At 36.9% G+C, this 23,574-nt stretch overlaps 1 protein-coding gene across 1 annotated transcript; it reads left to right on the forward strand.

Annotated features, from left to right (window-relative positions):
- The first annotated feature begins 11 nt into the window (after nt 1–11).
- Nucleotides 12–22,916, forward strand: RO60 (Ro60, Y RNA binding protein). The gene is made up of 9 exons (XM_021686631.2): nt 12–161; nt 9,994–10,593; nt 13,887–14,107; nt 14,610–14,756; nt 15,217–15,354; nt 18,373–18,489; nt 19,427–19,540; nt 19,824–19,970; nt 21,545–22,916. The coding sequence occupies exons 2-9, from the start codon at nt 10,014–10,016 to the stop codon at nt 21,695–21,697; spliced, it is 1,617 nt and encodes a 538-aa protein (XP_021542306.1). The 5' UTR covers nt 12–161; nt 9,994–10,013; the 3' UTR covers nt 21,698–22,916.
- Nucleotides 22,917–23,574: the final 658 nt, after the last annotated feature.

Raw genomic sequence — 23,574 nt, forward strand, 5'->3', positions numbered from 1 at the left:
GCGGGGCTCTTTCCGGGGAGCCGAGCCTGGAGTCCCCGGCGGCGGTGGAGTTAGAGCAGTTACCGGCCGTGGGGTTGCAGCAGCTTCTTATCGTCTCCACGCACCGAGCAGGGCTTCTCCCGGTGGCGCTGCGGGTTCGGAGGGTCGGCCGCCAAGCATAGGTGAGGAAACTGCGGGAGGCCGGCTGGGGCCCTTTGTGCGGTCTGAGCTGTCCCGGGGACGCGCAGGGTTTGGCTGATCCTCCGTGTCCCTCATCCAGCATCCCGGCGGCTGAGGCCGGAGCAAACACTTCGCCAAACCATCGTTCTCCCCGGCGCTGCCTCTGCGTCCTGCCGTTGCTGGATAGCGGAAGCAGCATCTCTGCGGGCACAGCCTCGCTTGGCCCGGCTCGTTCGCTCCCGAGGGTGGGCCCTTCCCAAGTCCCGCGCCGCTCCGTCTTGTGCTTGCATAGCTTTCCACAGGCCAGCGTTCGGAGGGCCTGCTTTAGCTTTACTCCTCCTCTTCCTCCTCCTCCTCCCGCGGCTTCTGCGCCGAGAGGCGTTGCCCCGGATTTGGGGTTTGGGAAGAGGAATCTTTGTGGGAAGACAGAAGGTGAATTTATCCTCGGGGGAATGACGAGAGGAGGAAGATCTGTTCTGTAGTTCGTGGGGATGATAGATGCCTCAAAGAAAAGAGGGTGAAAAAAACGTAGTGTATTAATTTAAAATAATTTGTAGTGTTTCTAAGATTAAATGAGTTAACCCCAAAATGCCTATTTTCGCTAAACCGTGAAATTGCCCTCATTCAGCAGGCTTTTGCAGAATAAAGAGTAAAATCTTCAGGAGTATGTGTATTTATGCATCAGCTCCTTAAAGCTCTGAATTCCAAGAAGGGCCTTTGGATTCCAGACAGAAATACTTCAGTAGACAAAACTGACCTACACCTCAGAGTTAGCGAGCATTGTGTTACGGACTATGTGAAGCCACAAAATAAACATGACAAATATTACTGAGGGAAACAACAGAACAGTTTTTATATTAAAACAAGCATGGCTATGGGGCGCCCGGCTGGCTCAGTCGGTAGAGCATGCAACGCTGGATCTACGAATTGTGAGTTCGAGCCCCGCATTGGGCGTAGAGATTACTTTTAAAAAAGGGGTGGGGCATGGCTATATTATGGAGTAGAAATGAAAGTTTGTATCAAGTGTTTGATTTTTTTTTTAATTTGAAACTTTGGAGGGGGGAAGGATTTCTGTTCATTATTTGTTCCGTTAGGTATACTAAGTGGAAAAGTTTGTGAGGCACAAGAGTCTAGCTGTATTTCCTCCCAAAGCTGTTTGTGGCATATTTTAACGTATAATATTACTGTGAACTTGAAAGTGTTTTCTGTGCTGAATATGTACTCATAACTAACATTTATTTGATATCCAACTTAACATGGTGCCTGTTGCAGAAAGACCAAACTGAAAATTTAGCCTTTTACACAACCTAGAAGTAACCAGAAAGGAGGGTTGAAATTCCTTCAGTTATGTTAACATTTAATCCTAACTTCACATGAAAATCCAGATTTCTGGGTCTTTGAGAAAAATAAGAAGATTTGGTAATACAAGGTCCCTACTACATGGCAGCCAGTTGGCTGAAAGTGTGTGCCTTTCAGGATGGCATGCTGTCATGTTTGCCACAGTTCCTCACCACTTTTTATTGCATCACATTTGACTTGATCAACTCAGGTACACTACCAGGAATGATACAGTTGTTTGAATTTGTGGCCTCAGTTTTTGCAGTAATGTTTCTTTTAAATTGTCTTGCACGCTCATAGATGTATGTCAGCTTTGACTTCATTTAGAAAGGATTAAGCTGCAAAACTTGTTTGACCTCTTGGGATGAAAGCATTTTCAAATAACGATGGTTATCAAGAGACTTTGGAAAATGATCAAGAGACTTTGGAAAGATACTCAGATGTGTACATTTAAGAAAAACAGTAACCCAAGAAATAATATTAGTACTGTTGAAAGATAACTATAGGGACGGCTGGGTGGCTCATTCAGTTAAGCGTCTGCCTTCGGCTCAGGTCATGATCCCAAAGTCTTGGGATCAAGTCCTGCATCGGGCGGGAAGCCTGCTTCTCCCTCTCCTTCTGCCTGCAGCTCCCCCTAATTGTGCTCGCTCTCTCTCCTCTCTCTGACAAATAAATAAATAGTCTTAAAAAAAATTTAAAAAAAGATAACTATAAATGTTGTTCTAATGAACACAGCAGAAAGAAGTGCTATTACATATTGTGTATTAATTACTAGCGTTCACTGATTTTTGCATTCAATATTAAGAGAGAAGTGGGCAATGTATAAAATGGCCACAACCAATTTCAAATCGTGGCCATACCTTTAAAAATACTGTGATTTGTTTAATTCTTCCCTAACTTTTAATTTACTGAAGTTTAAAACAACTTTAGCTCTATTAAAGTCTTTGGAGTAGTGTGCTTTAAGAGCACTGGATAGGACAAGCCAACCCAAAGAATTAACTATCTTTTTTTGTTGTTGTTAATCTGGATTTACAACACTTGATTATTCAGGAGTGGATTAATTGATGACCAGGCTCTGACCTCACTCACTGCCCAAAATGCCTTCTAAATCACTGACAATGGAGCTTAAGCTTTGAGGAGGGAGATGATGGGAGTTGGGGAAAGGGGAGATTAGAGTCCTGTATATGTCTGTGTATCTCAAATTGCTTTCTGAAGACAAATATAAAAAATACAGGGTTAAATATCATTTGAATGTCTATTTATTTAAATAACTTCCTGGATATATTTTAATATAGTCAATTTTTAGTTTTCATTTTTTTAATGACCGATTTTTGAGACAGAATTCCTGTGTCATGAAATTCACTATTTTTAAAATATGCCATACAGTGAATTTTAGTATATTCACAGACTTGTGTTGATATAGGCAGACTGAGTCCATGGAACCAGAAGGAGTCCTGCAGGACCAGCCAAGAGGGTTCTTGGTTTTACGAAGGCTAGAAATCAAACACCATTTGAGAGGAAGTGGGAGCAGAGTTTATTGAAGATACAGAGAGAGGACAGATGGAGACACAGTATCTGAGAGACTCCGAAAGGAAAGGAGAGTGAGTCTGTTTTGCTTGGGGGATGGGGTTTTTATTGAGGATTGTGATCTGGTGTGCATGTCTTCTCAGACATCCAGAAACTGGGCAAAACAAGGACGAGTGCTCAGGTGTCCTCCTTAAGTCACTTACACCAGGAAGCTTGGCGTCAGGGTGTCTAGAGTCAGTGGTCTGCAAAATGTACATGACAACCTTGCCCTGTCACTCCTACTTATTGTAATGGAAGACTCCAAAGAAATCATTAACTCCTGGACCCTTACAAGAAGGGCATACATTTTTGTACTATAAGTATAAGGCATACATGTATAAGGTGGGGGTGCAGGTCCTAGCAAGAGTAGAAGCAGGAAAAGGAGCAAAAAAGCAGTTCTTCATGGAGTCCCTTCAGTTTCCCTATCTCAGTGTAACCATCACCACTATCTAGTTTCAGAACATCTTCACCACACCAAATAGAAACCCCTTACCACTTCGGAGAGCAGACTGGCAGTTCTTCAAAAGGTTAAATATAGAGTTACCATATGATCCATCATTTTACATTACCACTAGCAATGCATGAGGGTTCTAATTTCTCCAGATCCTTACCCACACTTACTGTCATTTTCATTGTAGCCATCCTAGTGAGTGTGAAGTGGTATCTCATTTCAGTTTTGACTTGCATTTCCCTGATGAGTGATATGAACTGTTGGGGTTCAGGAGCAAACAGTCAAGAAAGAATTCTTGAGATGTCTTTAGTGCAGAAAGAGTGGTTTTATTTAACTATAGGAACAGGACCCATGGGCAGAAAGAGCTGAATTGGGGTTGTGAGGAGTGGCTGATTATGTACTTTCAAATTGGGAAGGTGTTAGGGATAGCGTAAGTCTCCAAGGAATTTGAAAGCAAGGTTTCCAGGACCTTGAGGGGCTAGCTGTTAGGAAAATGTCATTTATTACTGTCTAATAAAAACTTAGTTATGAGACCCAGATGTATATCAGCATGATATGTATATCAGGAGGCCATATGCTTGGAGGATGATTGCTAACATATATCTGGCATTTGTATATCTTTGAAAAAGTGCCTACTCAGATGCTTTGCCTATTTTTTAATTGGGTTATTTTATTATTATTGAGTTAGGAGTTTTTTTTATATATATTCTAGATATAAGTTCCTTATGGTATGATTTGCAAGTATTTTCTCCCATTCCATGGGATCTCTTTTCACATTCTTGGTGGTATCCTTTGAAACACAAGTTTTAAATTTTGACGAAATCCAGTTTATCTTTTTTTTCTTTTGTTACTTTTGCCTTTGTTGTCTGTTTTGAGATCAGTTCTCTGTCACAGACTCCGTCCTGCACTTCAGTTCAGTTCCAGAGTTAGCTTCAGATCCCACAAGTTAGAGGGCAAGATCTCCAACAAGACTGCCCTTATTTCAGACACCAGCTAGAGTAGGGTCCCTAGTCTATGCAACCAACTACAATAAGTCTTCCCACAACCCCCCAGGGTCGATAATTTACTAGAATGACTCACATAACTCAGTAAAAGCACTATCCTTATGATTATAGTTTTAATATAAAGGATATGACTCAGGAACAGCCAAGTGGAAGTCACATATAGGCCAAAGTCTAGAGGCAGGAGAGGGAATACCCTCAGTGTTGAATCCTGGCAGTTCATACTCCCAGCACATCAATTTCTTAACCAGTTAGGAAGCTCCACTGAACTTCGATGTTCAGAGTTTGTACATGGGATTTTATTATGGGGCATGATTGATTGTGACTGGTTGACTATGTGGTTGAGCCCAACCTTGGGCCCTACACCCCTCCTGGGGTGTTTGATCTGGCCCAGAATTCCAACTCTTTAATCAAATGATTGGTCTTTCCGGTGACCGGCCCCCATCCTGAAGCCCAGAATGAATCGCCACATTAGCATAACAAAGACTCCTATCAATCTGGAAATTCCAAGGATTTTTGAAGCCCTGCCAAGAAACATGGACAAAAACTAGATACTCTTTATTATACCACTGTCTTATCACCCAGCCAATTTTAAAGTTAATTTATATATCAGCACTTAGGGACAAGGAGAGTAGCTTAGAACTGCTGCCATTCCGCTTTTCATATTTCACTTTTAAAAATTTAATTGTGGCAAATTTACACAAATGAGTAGAGAGGGGCCGTTCGTGATCTGTTCCACTGTTTTATGTTGCATCCTGGAAAGAATAGTCACCGAAGCATGTGAAAAGCTGAGCCTTTTTTCCTGCAGAAATGTTTAAAGGGTAGGTCTTCGTGGTTGTTTTTAACATATGCAAGAGTAAGATTCCTTTGATAAGGCAATGAGTAAGTAACTACATTTCTTATAATAGGGATTACAAGGATTACATTTAGGGATTGCTTTTAAGCATCTACCCTAGATTTAAAAGTTCATTTTTCTGCTTGCTTAACAAAAGATAACTTGAATACCTAATATTAAATATATTAGAAAAACTTACAAAGAGATACTGTTCTGCTCAAAAGACATTTTTACTCCGTACTCATTACTTCCTCTTTGTAACTTTTTCACGTTTAAATTTTTCTTGATTGTATATCCACTACCTGTATATAGTATATTTTTTCCTGATTACAGAATTTATCTTAAAGGCTTGAATTACATTTTTTTTTTTTTTAAGATTTTATTTATTTGACAGTGAGAGATACAGCGAGAGAGGGAACACAAGCGGGGAGCGGGAGAGGGAGAAGCAGGCTTCCCGCTGAGCAGGGAGCCCGATGCGGGGCTCGATCCCAGGACCCCGGGATCATAACCTGAGCCGAAGGCAGACGCTTAACGACTGAGCCACCCAGGCGCCCCTTGAATTACATTTTTAATTGCACACGTTGAGTCTTATTTTCAAAATAAATGTGTTACAGGAAAGAAAAACCAGTCATACATGATTCTTAGATGGTTCAGAAAATCACTTTAATACTGCTTAGTTATCCTCAAATATGCATTACTTAAGTGGTGTTCTAGGTTCAGAGAAGGGATACACAATTAAACCAGATCCCTGCTCTTAAGGGAACTAATATTAGCTAGACATACAAAGAATAACAACAAAGGAAAGAATTTGGAGGGGAGGGAATTTTGAGATTTGGATTGGGACCTTTAAATCACACCTCTTGGGTTTTGGTTCAGGAAAGCTGTTTTATTAGCATAATCTGATATTGAGTATCATTTCAATATTATTCATCTGACAAATACAACTAATAAGCAGGAATAGCCAGGTTAAAGTACCACCCAAGGGTATTTTTGTAAAAGCTTAGAGATGAAGCTAGCAATGTCAAATGCAGTGTAAAAGTCAAAATAATAGAAAATTTTCTACTGGAATTAGCAGTTAAGGTGTCAGTCTTTGAGAAGCCTGTTATTCTCAAAGTTTTTTTGACTGAAAGGCAGATAAGAAGCCATATTGAAAAGGGTAAGAATAAATAGCAGAAGCATCATCTGTTGCACCAGGAGTTTCAGCCTATACTGCTCTGGGTAACTATAAATCAGTCCTTAGTGACTAATATAATATGATCATTACACTTGACACCTGAGGCCTAGGTCTGCCCTAACATAAGCTACTTTATTCCAGAACTTTATTTGAAATATGACACTGTTTATTTCCAACACCCCCCTCCCCACCTACAGTCACATTCAAAATGTGAGGGTTTCCATTCTCCAATGCATTTATCCCCACACCATTCTGAGACCCAACCTCATTGCTCCCTTGCATACCAGACTTCCCACATTGGAAACTTCAATTTCCTATTCTTCTCTCTTTTCTCAAACCCATCTTCACCCTTAGTACCTCTTTTGCTGTCAATAGGCCAGTCTCAACCTGGATGCTCTAAAGCTCATTCTGTTCCACTTTTAGTGATCTCATTCCCTCAGTTATATTCTTTCTTTACTGTCTTCCACTCTCCAAATTGAATCATTCAACTTCAGCCTCAGTGTCTTCTCATCTAGAAAGGTAAAAAGATTTTTCTTCGTGTTCTCATCTTCTCTGTTACCATCCCAAAAGAGTAGTCCACCTTTGAAGTCTCTCACTCATTGCATACTCCTACTAATCTTACCACTGTAATCAGGCTCTCTCTTGCAGAACTCTTACTAGAGTTGCCCTTCCTCATCACTACTGTTTGCTAATCCAGTGGTCATTTTCCCGAGTTATTTTACTTCATCTCTGAGCATTTGGCAGTTACCAGCCACTGACTCCTTGAAATTCTCTTCCCTATGGTCCATGATACTACTGTTCTGGTTTGCTATGTACCCCTCCTTCTCTTTCTCCTTTAAAAAGGGCCCTTTTCTCCCTAGCTCTTTTTTTTTTAAGATTTTATTTATTTATTTTTGAGAAAGAGAGCAGGAGCAGGGGGAAGGGAGAAGCAGACTCCCCACTGAGCAGGGAGCCCGATGTGGGCCTCCATCACAGGACCCCAAGATCATGACCTGAGCTGAAGGCAGACACCCATCCGAGCCACCCAGGCGCCCCTTTCCCTAGCTCTTAATTATTAATATTCACCAGGATTCCATCTTAAGGCTTACCCACAATATATAAACATGTTCAAACTTGTATCATCCTCAAAACAAAATTTCTTTTACCTTGTGTTGCTTTTTAAGTTACTACCTTACCTGTCATTTCTTTATAGCTGTGCCAGTATACTTAGTTCTTTTTCTAAAATCTATAGATAGCAAGATTTCAGAAATCCCTTTCTGGAACACATTCCCCCAAACTTAATATACCAGTTTTTCAGTTTGCCTTCTCTGCACACGTCTTTTTGTATTACTGAAACAGCATTATTTTATTCTCCTCTGCTGACTCACACAGTACTTTTTTATTAAAGCACTTAATTACAGTTGGCTTTGTATATGTATATATTTCTGCCTCACCAAACAGAATGTGGTTTTTCTAAGGGCAAGAAAAAAACCTTTTTGGGGGGATGGGGGAAATTAAAAAAAAAATCTTTTTAATTGAACAGGAATCTCTTTAATGTCTTACACATAATATGCAGTAAATGCTGCTTAATTTTTTGTTGTTGTTGTTGGTTGTATTATTTTGTTTTGTTTGCCATGGGGAGAAGCCTAGTGCAGTGTACTATAATGGTGTAGGCAGGAGACTTGGAGCGCCTGGATAAGCAGCTCTACTGTAGTAAGAGTAGCAGTGGACTGATTAGTGGACAGTTGTGGTTGCTCCATTAGGAGGATAAAAAGGGATATTGCTATCTTACAGCTAGTTCTAGTAGCTTTAGGGATAATGGAAGGAGTAAAGCACAGGTAGTTACAGATCACATAAGCGATAAATGAGCATAGTGATAGGAATTTAATCAATTAGGATGCTCTCAACCATAGGTAACAGAAAACTTACAAATGGCTTAAACAATAAGGATACATTTATGATATATTATGAAATTTGTAAGTAAGGCATTTCCTTCCAGGTAGCTCAAAGATACCAGGGACCCAGATTCTAATTTTTTATTTTTTCAGTTCTACTGTGCTTATAAATTAGTGTGTCTTCATATACTGACTCCCCTGTGGCTCTAGCCCACTGCTCCAAGCATCACTTGTAAATGAATGTCTGAAGGTAGAAAGGGGAACATTCCTTTTTAAGAGCCCAAGCCCACTTTTAAGAGTGAAGAAAATCTCAGAAGTATTCTCTGCAGACTTAATCGTGTCGCAGTGGCCAGTTACATGCCCTTTCCTATACTTGTCACATGGCCAAAGAAATGAGAGCATCACCTGGGAACTTGTGATGAGTACAAATGCATAGGCCTTACCCCAGACATACTGAATTAAAAAAGATTTTGGAGGGGCGCCTGGGTGGCTCAGACAGTTAAGCATCTGCCTTCGGCTCAGGTCATGATCCTGGGGTCCTGGGATGGAGCCCCACATCCGGCTCCCTGCTCAGCAGGGAGCCTGCTTCTCCCTCTCCCTCTGCCTGCCGCTCCCCCTGCTTGTACTCTCTCTCTGTCAAATAAAAAAATAACAACAATAAAAAATCTAAAAAAAAAAAAAAAACTTTGGGGATGGTGGGTGGGACCACCATCTTTCTTTACTGTCTTCCACTCTCCAAATTGAATCAAAAAGAACCGCAAAGCAAGAGCCTGTGCTCTTTGCACTTGCCATCTGTTCTCAGTGTTCCAACATAAGCACAAAACAATTCCTATCACTATGCTCATTTATCGCTTATGGGATCTGTAACTACCTGTGCTTTCCTCCTTCCATCTGATGCACACAGTTTGAAAACCACTGGCTTAGAGCAATCAAGATTCATCCCTTAGGGCTGGAGAAAAGGCTAGCCTCCCCTGAAGAACTTTCCTGCTTGGAAAAAAGGGGGAGGGAAGGAATGGATATTGGATATGCAACCAAAACTGTGTACCCAGTTATTCAGAGAGATCTTTTTTAGCCTCAGCTACCATAGCTGCCCTCACTAACCCTTTTATTCTCTTTCTAGGCTCCCCAGACCCCATGCTGAGCTGCCTGCTTAGTCTCTGAAGCAACAAACTATACCTCAGAAATGTAACCTAGTTGCTTCTGGCTATCATGCTCCCACTTAATGAGCTTAAAAAATACTTGTTAAGTTCAAAGATTGTGTAACAGGGGCACCTTGGGTGGCTCAGGCGGTTAAGCCTCTGACTTCGGACTTCGGCTCAAGTCGTGATCTCAGAGTCCTGGGACGGAGCCCGGAGCTGCAGGCTCTACACTCTGGGAAGTCAGCTTCTCCCTCTGCCCCTCTCCCCTGTGAGTGCGCGTGCGCATGTGTATGCTGGCGCAAGCACGCTCTCAAAATCTTTTTTAAAAAAATCAAAGATTTTGTAACAGATTTCAAAAGGCATAGATTAATAAATGTTTTCAAAAATAAAGACGTTTTCCTTTTCGTAATTTTACTGTTTTCTTTCTAGCTATAATAACATTTTGCTTTTTGATAGGTTTCCTAAAAGACAGAAAAATGGAGGAATCAGTAAACCAAATGCAACCACTGAATGAGAAACAGATAACCAATTCTGAAGATGGATATGTATGGCAAGTCACTGATATGAATCGACTACACCGGTTCTTATGTTTTGGTTCTGAAGGTGGGACTTACTATATCAAAGAACAGAAGTTGGGCCTTGAAAATGCTGAAGCTTTAATTAGACTGATTGAAGATGGAAGAGGATGTGAAGTGATCCAGGAAATAAAGTCATTTAGTCAAGAAGGCAGAACCGCAAAGCAAGAGCCTATGCTCTTTGCACTTGCCATCTGTTCTCAGTGTTCCGACATAAGCACAAAACAAGCAGCATTTAAAGCTGTTTCTGAAGTTTGTCGCATTCCTACACATCTCTTTACTTTTATCCAGTTTAAGAAAGATCTGAAGGAAAGCATGAAATGTGGCATGTGGGGTCGTGCCCTCCGGAAGGCTATAGCAGACTGGTACAATGAAAAGGGGGGCATGGCCCTTGCTCTGGCAGTTACAAAGTATAAACAAAGAAATGGCTGGTCTCACAAAGATCTATTAAGATTGTCACATCTTAAACCTTCCAGTGAAGGTAAGCATGAGATCTTTGGGTTGGGGGAGGTTGCAGATACCTGGTAAACACCAAATTTTTATCTGACATAAGATAATTATATAGTATCTTCTAGAATAGCCTTTCAGCTTCAAAACACATTGGTTGACTAATTCAAATGTTTAATGCCAACCTGGAATTAAGCCCCTACCACAGGCAATCCAGACATTACTAATCAAGGATCAAACGACAGATACAGATTAATCTAAATCTCAGAATGTCACCATGCTAACTAGAATGCTTACCCAAGTGATTATGCACTATGAAAGCAGCATGGACATGATTAAAGTTGTAGTAATAAGCAAAACAGCTCCTAGCCAGTAGATGGCAGATAGCCAGGCTATCCTGCTCTAGTCCCTTATGATTTTTTTCCCTCCCTGTCTTCCTAGGATATATGTTCCATGGAACCTAAAGGCTACCTGAAATAGTGCCAAATTTAACAATTCAGGATGTTAATTGTCTCCAAGCAGTCAGCCAGGGGACCTGGTAACCTGGGGCAGTTTTTCTGTGTCTATGGGAAGAGACTTGAGAAGTTAGTTGGATGTATGATAATTACTTAGTCCTTCTTAGAAGGGAAATAAGAAAAACATTTGGGCAAGAATAATGTAAAATATGAACTTCCACAACATTTCCAAAATATGCTCTTTTTTTAATACCACAATTGAAACTTGAAAAGACAGCTCCTCATTAATTCCTAATTTATCCATTTTATTATGAATGGACTTTTTAAAATGAAATTTAAACAGTAAATTATTGCAAATAGTTATATAAACAAACCCATTTGTATTTTGTTTTTTTATTAGAAATTATATGTTTGTTTTAAAATAGCTGGATAATACATAAAAATATAATGCAGAAAGTAGGAGTCCTGCCCTTCAAAAGATGTGTTGTATATGACTCCTAAATATACACTGTTTTATTTTTTAAATTTTTATATACCTTCTTTGTTTCAGTTAAAAGCATATTGATATTTCTTCAAGTCAGGAGAAATAGTTGCTTATATAGCATTGTATGAATATACTATAATTTAGCTAGTCTCTTACTGATGACACTGAAATAGCTTCTGGTTTCTTATACTATTACAAAACTGCTACAGTGAAAAAACTTGCATAATGTAAATATTTATATAATGGGTAAACCCACAGAGTTCATAGAAGTGGCCGGTTTCCCCACATTTGAACACTGACTGTTACCAGTGTTTTTTAATCTCTGCCAATAGGATAGGTGAAAAATTATATCTTATTGAATTTGTGGGCAAATGTTCATCTTCTCATATGCTGCTGATTATATGTAATTTTTTTAGTATATCTTTGTCCTTTTTTCCATTGAGTTGCTATTCTTAATATTGATTGTCACCATTCATTCATTCAACAAATATTTATTGAGCACCAAATGGATGGGCACTGTTCTAAGAACTTGAGACACATAGGAATTTATAACTTCATATTATATACATATGATGCACATTCCCCCCCTTTTTTTCTTTGTCTTTCAATTTTTTTTGATGGGGGTTTCTGGCATATTGAGGTTTGGAATTTTAATGTAATGAAACTTGACTGTTTTTCTTCATAGATTTTTGTTTTGTGTTGGGTTTAGAATGGCCTTTTCCAACCTAAAGTCATAAAAATATTTACCTGTTTTTTTTTTCTCTAATGTATTCATGCTTTAATTTTTTACTTTTAAATCTTTAATTCAGTATAAGAAGAATGTAGGGATCCAGCTTTGTCTGTTGAGACACTACATGGTAGTGTGTACCTAAGTGCTAGTTCTAATTGGAAAAACTAGTTTCTGGATTTGTGCAGATAGTTATTCTGGGTTTTGAATTCTTGTTCTATAAAATGAGGAATTAGTAGATGTTCCCTAAACTTGCTCCCACAGACAGTATTCTTTAATTCTAAATTTTTTGAGGGCAGAACTCATACTTGAAATCTTTTAGTAATAGCAATATGTTCAGGCGTAAGAGATCCCTATGCTTCTCAGAGTGAAAAGAATTTGGAAAGAAACTCTAAGCTTCCAGAATAAGTAATATTGTAATACTTGAACTGAAATGTGTATTTGAAACAGATGAAACGTGTCAAAATATAATTTAACTAATCAGGTATTTATTGTATAATTACTGTGTGGCCAACATAGAACTTGAGTAAGATAAAAATAATAATAAGCCTGCCTTTAAGGAAGTTATATTTTAGTTGGAAAGACAAAATAGAAGACATGCTCACATACGAAACATTTAGTAATTTAAGACAATATAAAATTTGTTACTAAAAACTGGATAACAAGAGTCACAATACTTTAGAAGTCCCTACATATTAATATTGACTTTTGATCAAATTATGTAGAGTCCAGAGATAACACATAGTCTCAATCTGCCTTAAGGATGGATTTTATTTGGCCTGCACAGTATTTTAGGGAAAAAATGAATTCTTTGCTAACATCACTTTAAAAAAATCAGAAGACATCACATAAAAATACCTATGCTAGCACTAAGCCAAAACTTCGCTAAAACATTAGTAGGTTGTACTCTCTTTAGTTCGTTCCATCATCTTAACCACTGTCTATTACATGACCTGTGCCATATATTTATTTTACCAACATTTACCCCATAGGCCTTTTTGAGTCTGATAACTCAAACATCCCCTTCCCCCTTTTACAGAAGTGAAAGCTAAGGCCCAAATTGGTCACACAGCCATTTATTGACAAAATATAGGCTTAGAACCCAAGCTTCCTCAGCATCCCAATCCAAAGTTCTTTCCACTATTAAAAGAAATTACAAAAGAAATGAACACCTTGTTTTCCTTTAATTTGGCCTCATTTATTTAAAAACAAAATTACAAATTACTTACCTACCTGTCCACTTCCACTTATCTCTGCTACTTGTAAATGCTTATTTATTTAGTAGCAGAAAAGGACAAGTGAATAGGAGAATATTTGAGACAGATCTGTACTTTGTGACTCGTTCTGAGATTGTAGACCTGAGATAGGTATTGTCTACCAAAGTTTCTAACGCTGGTGTCTCAAAAAAGAAAAAAACTCTATAATAAAATGACTTAGAATATAGGAGATTTTTTTCCAGAGCCTCATATTAAAACGATTATGATGGAATAAACAAAATCATTTGACTCCATTGGCTTAAATGTCTTTGTTATGTCATAGAAAGCAGCCTCACAGTGTAAAGAGTTTAGCTTCTCTGTATCTAGTTATTTCATTCTCAGTAAACATGTTCTGTTTTTCACCCAGAAATTCTCATGCCATTTCAATTCTTTATTTTCTTAAAGGACTTGCTATTGTGACCAAATATATTACAAAGGGCTGGAAAGAAGTCAATGAATTGTATAAAGAAAAAGCACTTTCTGTGGAGACTGAAAAATTATTAAAGTATCTGGAGGCTGTAGAGAAAGTGAAACGCACAAAAGATGAACTGGAAGTCATTCATCTAATAGAAGAGCATAGATTAGTTAGGGAACATCTTCTAACAAATCATTTAAAGTCTAAAGAGGTAAGTATAGCATGTGATTAAACATGTAATTTGTAGTTTGTATTATGTATTAAAATTCATGATGTGATATGTATAAAATTTAAGATATGTAATTTATAAGGTGGGTAACATCAGTTCTTTTTAACAAAAATGTAAATTAATATCTTGAAATTAATATTTATTTAAAATACTTAATACAATGCCCAGATGTAGTTGGCATTCAGTTAAGTGTTATTTCTGCTTCATAAAGGCTGGTTAATTTGCCTTGCTAATTAAAAATAAATAAATAAAATTCTTCTGTGCAGTCCCTTCATAATATAGACTTTACTTTCTTCCTCTAGTAAAGAGGAAGTTAATTTGATAAGCCTTTAACCAATGTGCAAATCTCTTTATTTAGGAAATACTTAGAACCCCAAAAGAAAGCCTTAAAGAATATGTTAGTAATATTATTATTGATACCTCTATTATGCTGATTCATTTGCCCTTAATTTCTTATATTTCTACGTGTGTGTCATTTCTATAGGTATGGAAGGCTTTGTTACAAGAAATGCCTCTTACCGCATTACTAAGGAATCTAGGAAAGATGACTGCTAATTCAGTGCTTGAACCAGGAAATTCAGAAGTATCTTTAGTATGTGAAAAACTGTGTAATGAAAAACTGTTAAAAAAGGTAAGCATTGGGTGGCTCGGTTGAACATCTGCCTTTGGCTCAGGTCATGATCCCGGGGTCTTCAGAGCCCCCTGCTCAGCAGGGAGCCTACTTCTCCCTCTCCCTCTGCCCCTCCCCCCCCGCTTGTGTGTGCGTGCATGCGCGCTCTCTCTCTCTCTCTCTCAAATAAATAAATAAAATCTTAAGAAAAAGAAAAAGGTAAGCATTACCTTTGTTAGCTACTACTAATTGAAAAAGTCACCTCCTAAATTTTGGAAATGTAGCCAGTGCAGTTTCAGATGTTCTGAGACTTGGATACTTTTATCATACCAGATTTCATTTAACTATGAAGTCTATGTCCTCGTTTTTGTTTTTTATCTATGAAATATATTTATTAGCTACAGTAACAAAACCTAAGACACATAATGACTATCTTTCATTTGAATTTTGCATTTACTTTCTGTCTGTGTCTTGTTTCTAGGCTCGTATACATCCATTTCATGTTTTAATTGCATCAGAAACTTATAAAACAGGTCATGGTCTCAGAGGAAAACTAAAGTGGCGCCCTGATGAGGAAATTTTGAAAGCTTTGGATGCCGCTTTTTATAAAACATTTAAGGTAATGGTTTGACTTTTGTTTTATAACAAATGACCCAGTTGGGACTTGATTTATTTTATAAAAACACATTTTAAAGATGATACTAATAGTTTAACCATTTTTTATTAGATACTCATTTGTTTTTCCATAGTTCGTGTAAATGTGGATATGTAATTAACATTGTTAAGTTTATGAGTAAAGAATTTCTCCTTACCTGTGGACAATACCCAATCATAAAATCATTTTGTTAAGTTTTAAAATACCAAATTTAAAATTTTTTATTCCTGTAGAGTCCTTTGACTTGGTCCTCTGTCATTCTGTTAATCAGGAGTGGATCTCCTCTATCTTCGTGGGAAGTGATTTTTTTTTTTTTAGGACTGACAATCCTACATCAGAGCTATAAGTTAGTTTTTGGTTTTAAAATTTTCTTGTTATTCCGCAAAATAGTAGTAACTAAATTCATCAAATTAAAGGGATTATACAAATGAAATTTATCTTCAATATACAAAAATCAATGTAATACATCACATTAATAGAATGAAAGGACAGTCACACGATCTCAATGCAGAAAAAGCATTTGACAAAATTCAGTACCATTTCATGATTTAAAAAAACAATAAACTAGGAATAGAAATGAACTTCCTCAACATGATAAAGAACATATATAAAAAACCCACAGCTGTTGTTATACTCAATGGTGAAAGACTGAAATCTTTTCCCCTAAATCTAGAGAACAAGACAAAAATGCCAACTTTTTTCCACTTCAGTTCTACAAAGTACTGGAAGTTCTAGCAGTTAGGCAAGAAAAAATAAATAAAAGGCATCCAGATTGGAAAGGACGAAAAATTATCTCTGTTCTCAGATGACATGACCTTATAAGGAGAAAAGCCTACAGAATTCACAGAGAGCTTAGAGCCAACAAACAAATCCAGCAGAGTTGCAGGATATAAAACCAATAGGTTTTTCTAAAATACTAAAATCATTAGTATTTCTATATACTAGCAATGAACAATCCAAAGGCCTTAGCCTTTGATTAGCCTTAAGAAAACATTTCCACTTACAGTAGTATCAAAAAATAAATAAAAGACTTAGGAATAAACTATGAAGGTGCAAGATTCGTAAACTGAAAACTATAAAACATTGCTCCAAGAAGTTTAAAAAGACATAAATAAATGGGAAAGACATGGTTTGGAAGACTTGTTAAGATGACAGTACTACCCAATTCAGTGCAATTCCTCTGACATGTTTTGCAGAAATAGAACCCACTGTAAAATTTATGTGGACTTTCAAGGGACCCTCAAATAACAAAACCAATCTTGAAAAAGAACAAAGTTGGACTACTCATACTTCCAAACTTACAGGTTTCAAAACTTAGTATAAAGCTACCGTAATCACAACCATGTGGTACTGACATAAAGGCAAATACATAGACCAGTGGAATAGAATGCAGAGGCTAGAAATGAACTCCCACACGTGTGATCAATTGATTTTTGACAAGAGTGTCAAAACAGGCTAATTCAGGAAAAGCTGGTCTTCAAAAAATGGTGCTGGAGAAACTGGATAACCACACGCAAAAGAACAAACTTGCCTCTTTAAATTACACCACATACAAAAATTAAAGTGGACCAGTGACCTGTATTTAAGAGCTGAAACTATAAAACGCTTAGAAGAAAACAAGAGGGAAAGTTTCATGACATTAGATATGGCAGTAGATTCTTACATATGTCACCAAAGCACAGGCAATAAAAGGAAAAGTAAATGAATTGGGCTTCATCAAAACTTAATAAACCTTTTGTGCATCAAGGACACTATGAGGAGAGTGAAAAGATAACCTACAGAATAGGAGAAAATATTTGTAGATCATGTATATGATAGCTTTTTAATGTTTAGAATATATATAAAGTGCTACAACTCCACAGTAAAAATACAAAAACCCAATTCAAAAATGGGGAAAGTAGTTGAACAAGATATTTCTCCAAAGAAGATATCCAACTGGCCAATTAGCACGTGAAAAGATGTTCAACATCATTAGTCATCAGGGAAATGCAAATCATTGGTTCTGATCAAAAAAGCAGAAATAACAAGCCTTTGGGAGGATAGAAATTGCAACCCTAGCACATTGCTGGTGGGAATGTAAACTGGTACAGACCTGTGGAAACAGTTTGGTTGTTCCTCAGAAAGTTAAACCTAGCATTACCATGCCACCCAGCATTTCCACCACCTATGTATATACCCAGAAGAATTGAAAACAGAGAATCAAATGTACCTGTAAATGAATGATAATAGGAACACTATTCACAATAGCTAAAAGGTAGAAACAACCCAAGTGCTCATCAAGAGATGAATGGATAAACAAAATACAGTATATACATACAGTGGAGTATTCAGCCTTACAAAGGAATGGATTTTGAAACATGCTACAACGTGAACCTTGAAAACATTATGCTAAGTGAAATAAGCCAGACACTAAAGGACAGGTATTATATGATTCCATTTATATGAGGTATCCGGAATAGGCAAATTCATAAGAAAGAAGTAAAACAGAAGTTGCAAGGGGCTAAAGGGGGTTGGGAATGGGGAGTTATTAATGGATACAGAGTTCTATGTGGGATGATGAAAATGTTATTGGAAATAGATAGTGGTGGTTACATACCATTGTAAATGTACTTAATGCCATGGAATTGTACCCTTAAAAATGATTTAAAAGCAATTTATGTTATTTATATTTTACCACAAAAAAATTTTGCTAGAAATTCTGAGTTTACTTTATGAGGAATGATTTCTAAAAAGAAAACACAGGAATATGGTAACTTCTTTAAATAAAATTACTAAGTAGGCTATCTTATTTTCTTTGTTTTTCCCCTCTAGTAAAAGCTAAGCATTTTCAAGTACTTGTCAATTAATTGGTAAATCAAAAATCACGTCTTTTATCTTAGAAGTCTCTCAAGTGAAAGATGAGTAAATACGATTTTTAGGAATCTAACTGTAATTTCTATGATTGCTTTTAATGATTTTTTTTTTTTTTTTTTTTTTTTTTAGACAGTGGAGCCAACTGGAAAGCGTTTCTTGCTGGCTATTGATGTCAGTGCTTCTATGAACCAGAGAGTTTTGGGTAGTGTACTCAATGCTAGCACAGTTGCTGCAGCAATGTGCATGGTGAGAACACTAAGACAATTTAGAATTTTTGCCGCCCTAAAAAATGTTTAATGTGGGGCAAAACTATAAAGTTAGATATGGTCAAGGATTATGTTTTCACTCGTTTTTGTCATTTTGCTTCATAAGCAAAGTTTTAAGCCTGGGTGGCTCAGTCAGGTCACAATCTCAGGGTTGTGAGTTTGAGCCTGCATCGGGCTCCACACTGGGCATGGAGCCTGCTTAAGATTGTCGCTTTCCCTCTGCCCCTCCCCACTGATGTGCGTGCTTTTTCTCGCTCGCTCTCTTTCTCTCAAGAAAAAACAAGTTTTAAGTATACTGTATGCATACAGTATTGTAGGTAATATTTATAAAGCATGTCTAAGGAACAATAGAAATTTTAATTTTACCAAATATTAAATATTAACGTATTGTTGAGAAAGTAGATAATGCTTAGAGAAATTATTAATAAATATAGAAATTAAAAAACCAGGAACTAAGAATAACAGACTTTGGTTTTAGCCTGACTCTGTCACTTCTCTTCTGTGGCTGTATTCTTTATTTAAAAAAATGAGAAGAACATATACTCTGCTTCAAAGGATAGTTATGAGAACCAATTGCTTTGTAACAGTTTGTGAAAGTACTTTGAAAGCTATACTGTTACTGTGTAGTCCTAAAACAAAATAAGTTTAGAAATAAAATAAATATCTTTTCTTTTAAAGATTTTATTTGAGAGAGAGAGCACGGAGTAGGACGGAGGGGCAGAGGGAGAGGGAGAAAAAGACTCCCCACTGAGCAGGGAGCCCAATGCGGGGCTCCATCCCAGGACCCCAGGATCACGACCTGAGCCACCCAGGCGTCCCAAATTAAATATTTTCTAAAGATGAAGTTTTATGAACTTCAAGGTACTGTATTTATTTCACCCAAATCTGCTGAAAATTACCATCTTTGAATTTTTCAGGTTGTCACACGAACAGAAAAAGATTCTTATGTAGTTGCTTTTTCAGATGAAATGGTACCATGTCCAGTGACTGCAAATATGACATTACAACAGGTTTTAATGGCTATGAGTCAGGTAAGGAACTGTTTTATTAAGTTTACTTAAAGTGTTGTATAATAATCTTATTTTGATGTTATGCCTGATATTAATAAGTTTATGAGAACAAATAGTTTTATCTCAATTTTCCCATGAGCACAAAATAATAAATATATACACAGGCTTTGAGAAGGTCTGTGTATTAGCTGTAAGCAAAATGATAATGTAAAAAATAGTATTTTTAAGTATTTAATTATTTCAGACATCTCAGTATGGAAACTAGGACACTTTTATTCTTATCCATGTTTTTGTTCTGAGTTAGATCCCAGCAGGTGGAACTGATTGCTCTCTTCCAATGATCTGGGCTCAAAAGACAAACACAGCTGCTGATGTCTTCATTGTCTTCACTGATAATGAGACTTTTGCTGGAAGTGTTCATCCTGCTTTTGCTCTCAGGGAGTATCGAAAGGTAAAATTCTAATATTCTTTCTCACCCCAAATAAGACTGAGTTCTCAAATATCCACTCTGTTTTTCCAAAAAATACTGAAGATAGTTCTGTACCTTTGTATAGGGATACAACACCAGTTCAACAGTACTTGAAATAAAAAATATTGGCTATAATTACATGGTTTATTTCAACTAGTCCCAATTCTATACATTACTAAAATATCCTCTGCAAACTGTTTTTGGCAATAATAAAAGTATTTTACCTTAACTCTAAATTTTTAATAATTCATTGTGCTCCTTGAAAAATTAAAGTATCATTTATTAATTTTGTTAAAGCACTACATAAAGTTAAAGCAAAGCTATCATCTGTTTTAAGTTTTATGGCTACTTCTGTGTTCTAATCAGTGCTCTCTCTGAAATCATGGAAATGTTCTGTATCTACAGTATCCAATGTGGTAACCACTAGTCACGTATGGCTATCAAGCACTTGAATTGTGGCTAGTATGATGAGAACTAGAACTTGAGGAGTTCTGGTTCTCAGATTGGGGTTTTCCTATCAGCAGCCTTAGCCTGGAACCTTATTAGAATTGCAAATTCCTGGACCCCATGGGAGACCTGCTAAACAGAAACTGGAGAGTGGGATTATGTTTTAACAAACCCTCCTGGGGATTCTAATGTATGTTAAGTTTGAGAAGAAGGGAGAGAATAGAAATTGTAGTCAAGGCAACCTGGGTTCTGAGTCCTGGGTCTTTCTCTTTTACTAACTGTGGACCTATGCAAATTATTTAACTGATACATGTCATAGTATTTAATAGTACCAGTCTTTTAGAGTTATTGTAACAATTACATTAGATACATTACTTAAAGAGTTCATTACGGTATCTGGCATATTGTATACTCAGTGGTTATTGGGTTTTCTCCAAAATTCAATTATTTTAACCTAAAGTCATAGCTGTAGAGAACAAATTCTTACATGTGACATGTATATATCATATATAACAAAACCATAGACCAAAAGTTGAGAATCGCAGGGAAATACTTCTTTATATATACCCACACACACTGCCCCAGTGTTTCATATATTGGTAAAAATACCTGATGCCCCCAAATGTCCTGACAGGTTTCATAAGTAGAAAGTCTCTAGGCTGCATAAGAATGCACTCTATAGGGGCGCCCGGGTGGCTCAGTTGTTAAGCATCTGCCTTCGGCTTAGGTCATGATCCCAGGGTCCTGGGATCGAGCCCCACATCGGGCTCCCTGCTTGCCAGGAAGCCTGCTTCTCCCTCTCCCACTCCCCCTGCTCTCGCTGTGTCTCTGTCAAATAAATAAATAAAATCTTTTTAAAAAAAAGAATGCATTCTATGGCCCATGGAACAGAGAAGTGGGAGTTTCAGGCAGGCTGTTCACACAATTTTATTTTCTGTTCTGAAGATCACAGAGTCTGACCCTGAAAGATTAACAAATTTTATGGAGTGAAAAAAATAATGACTTTGAAATGAAAAGCTGAGATAGATTTTGAAGTGTTTTAATTTTGGAGGTTATTTGCTTTTGCTTACATAAATTTTTTAAATATGTATTTTGATCTTTTCCTACAGAAAATGGACATTCCAGCTAAATTGATTGTTTGTGGAATGACGTCAAATGGTTTTACCATTGCAGACCCAGATGATAGAGGCATGTTGGATATGTGTGGCTTTGATACTGGAGCTCTGGATGTAATTCGAAATTTCACATTAGATGTGATTTAACCATAAGCACCAGCATGATCTAAGAGGTCCGTTGCCATCAGTGATCTCACTAAAAATATGTAGCTACTTCCCAGCTAATCTTAATCCAATGAAAGATGATGATAGTATAGTATGTGCATAATGGAAAATTTACCTTACCAAAAAAAAAAAAAGATGAGCCCAAAGTTCTTTCTGTCTACTAAACTAGCTTTTGGGAAATAGCTTCAAAATACACTGTAGCTCCCTCTATCTAACAGAGAACTTCTTGTTGATAGACACTGTAAAGTAGTCAAACAGTTTTGCTGTGGTGAATAATCACATTTGTACGTAAAAGAAGTGAGAGCCAAAAGTAAGTAGTTCCTTATCATGTCACTTGTTTGAAAAGTGCTTAAAGTTTTCTTAAATGTTTGCATTGGGAAAGGACAGCTATGATAATGTCCAAATACTCTGAAATGCACTGGACCATGTAACTGTGATGGAATATGAAATTCATGTGTAAATTTTTATACCAAGCAGTTTAAAAAAAAAAAAAGACATTTGATTAAATTATGAACAAGTTTTACAAATTCCTTGAAGTTTTCTAAGATCACGTAACTAGCAGCTTTCTTACTCTGTGAAAAAGATGCTTTGATATTTTATTTACACTTGTAGGATTGTTACATTAACCAGAAAAATAGTGGAAAAACCCCTGAGAAAAGACACTAAAGTTTGTGTCAACTGAGGAAGTCTGTTTGGTTTGCATTTTGTTTTTGTACATTTTATCACTGTGAGTGGGGGCATGACTTGACAGTTTGTGCTAAAATATAACAACAAGCCAGGTGTAGCCACACTTTTTTTTTTTTCATAGTCCTACCAAATGAAAACAACAAACTGTTTTAAGCATTTAATTCCCCCACTCATAAATCTGAAAGTGACAATTAAAATCTCAACTGTAACCAGCTTAGCTTTTTCCTTACTTGAAAATAAATATTCTAATTACCTTTAACTATTTTTTTAGTCAATTGTCAGTGGGTTTTAGATATTTCCTAATTGTAAACATGTCAATGACATATCTCTGTCCATTATTCATTTGTGGCAAGACATTCTTTTTTGATAGTGTAAAAAAATAATAATAATAGAGCAAGCTAGGTCTTTCACGTTTGAAAGGCAACTTTTGAGTAACATTACCACTAACCAGTCTGTAAGAAAATTTTTTTTCTATTTTACTTGTTATGTATAATTAAACTTCCTTTTCATTACACTAAAGTGCATTATTTTCTTGAGCAAATGTCCCTTCTTTCTGGGGAGGCCTAACCTATTGAAATGCCAATATTTTTGCTCATAATTATATCATGGTTGTTTAAGATAACATAAAATTTCAATTTTTATGTATTTTCATAATAATTAATGATTTACTGAGGATTTATAAAGCCCTTCTCACTGTCATGTGAAAAGTCAAACTAGTAAATGTAAATTATAGCCTTCTGTGGTTAGGAGTTAGAGGTTTTGTTTTGAGGGCAAAGGGGACTTCAGTAGCGTTAGAATTTGTGAAGATATTTTGTTTCATGAGAAATTTGGGCTCTGGAAGTGACAAGAAAATGTCCCTTTCAACCTTATTTGACATTAATGCTGGCTCTGCTATGAGTCATTCCTTCAAGGCAACTGGTAACAATTTGTAAACATTGTGATTTATCTGAGATTTTTTTGTCAACAAAGTAGTATGTGCATACCACCCCCCCCATACATTGCTTCTGATGTCATTGTTTTTTGACACTCTGTCAAACATTGGATGTAAGGTGTTAGCTACTTTTGATAACATTAAAATATGTTCAGATTGAACTTAAAGTTTAAAGAGCCTAGTAAAATTATATAATAGTTTTTGAAGTTTCTAAGTAAACTCAAGATCTTCTTAAAAATTA

This window comes from Neomonachus schauinslandi, chromosome 6 (genome assembly GCF_002201575.2).
Source record: "Neomonachus schauinslandi chromosome 6, ASM220157v2, whole genome shotgun sequence".
Classification (NCBI taxonomy): Eukaryota; Metazoa; Chordata; class Mammalia; order Carnivora; family Phocidae; genus Neomonachus; species Neomonachus schauinslandi.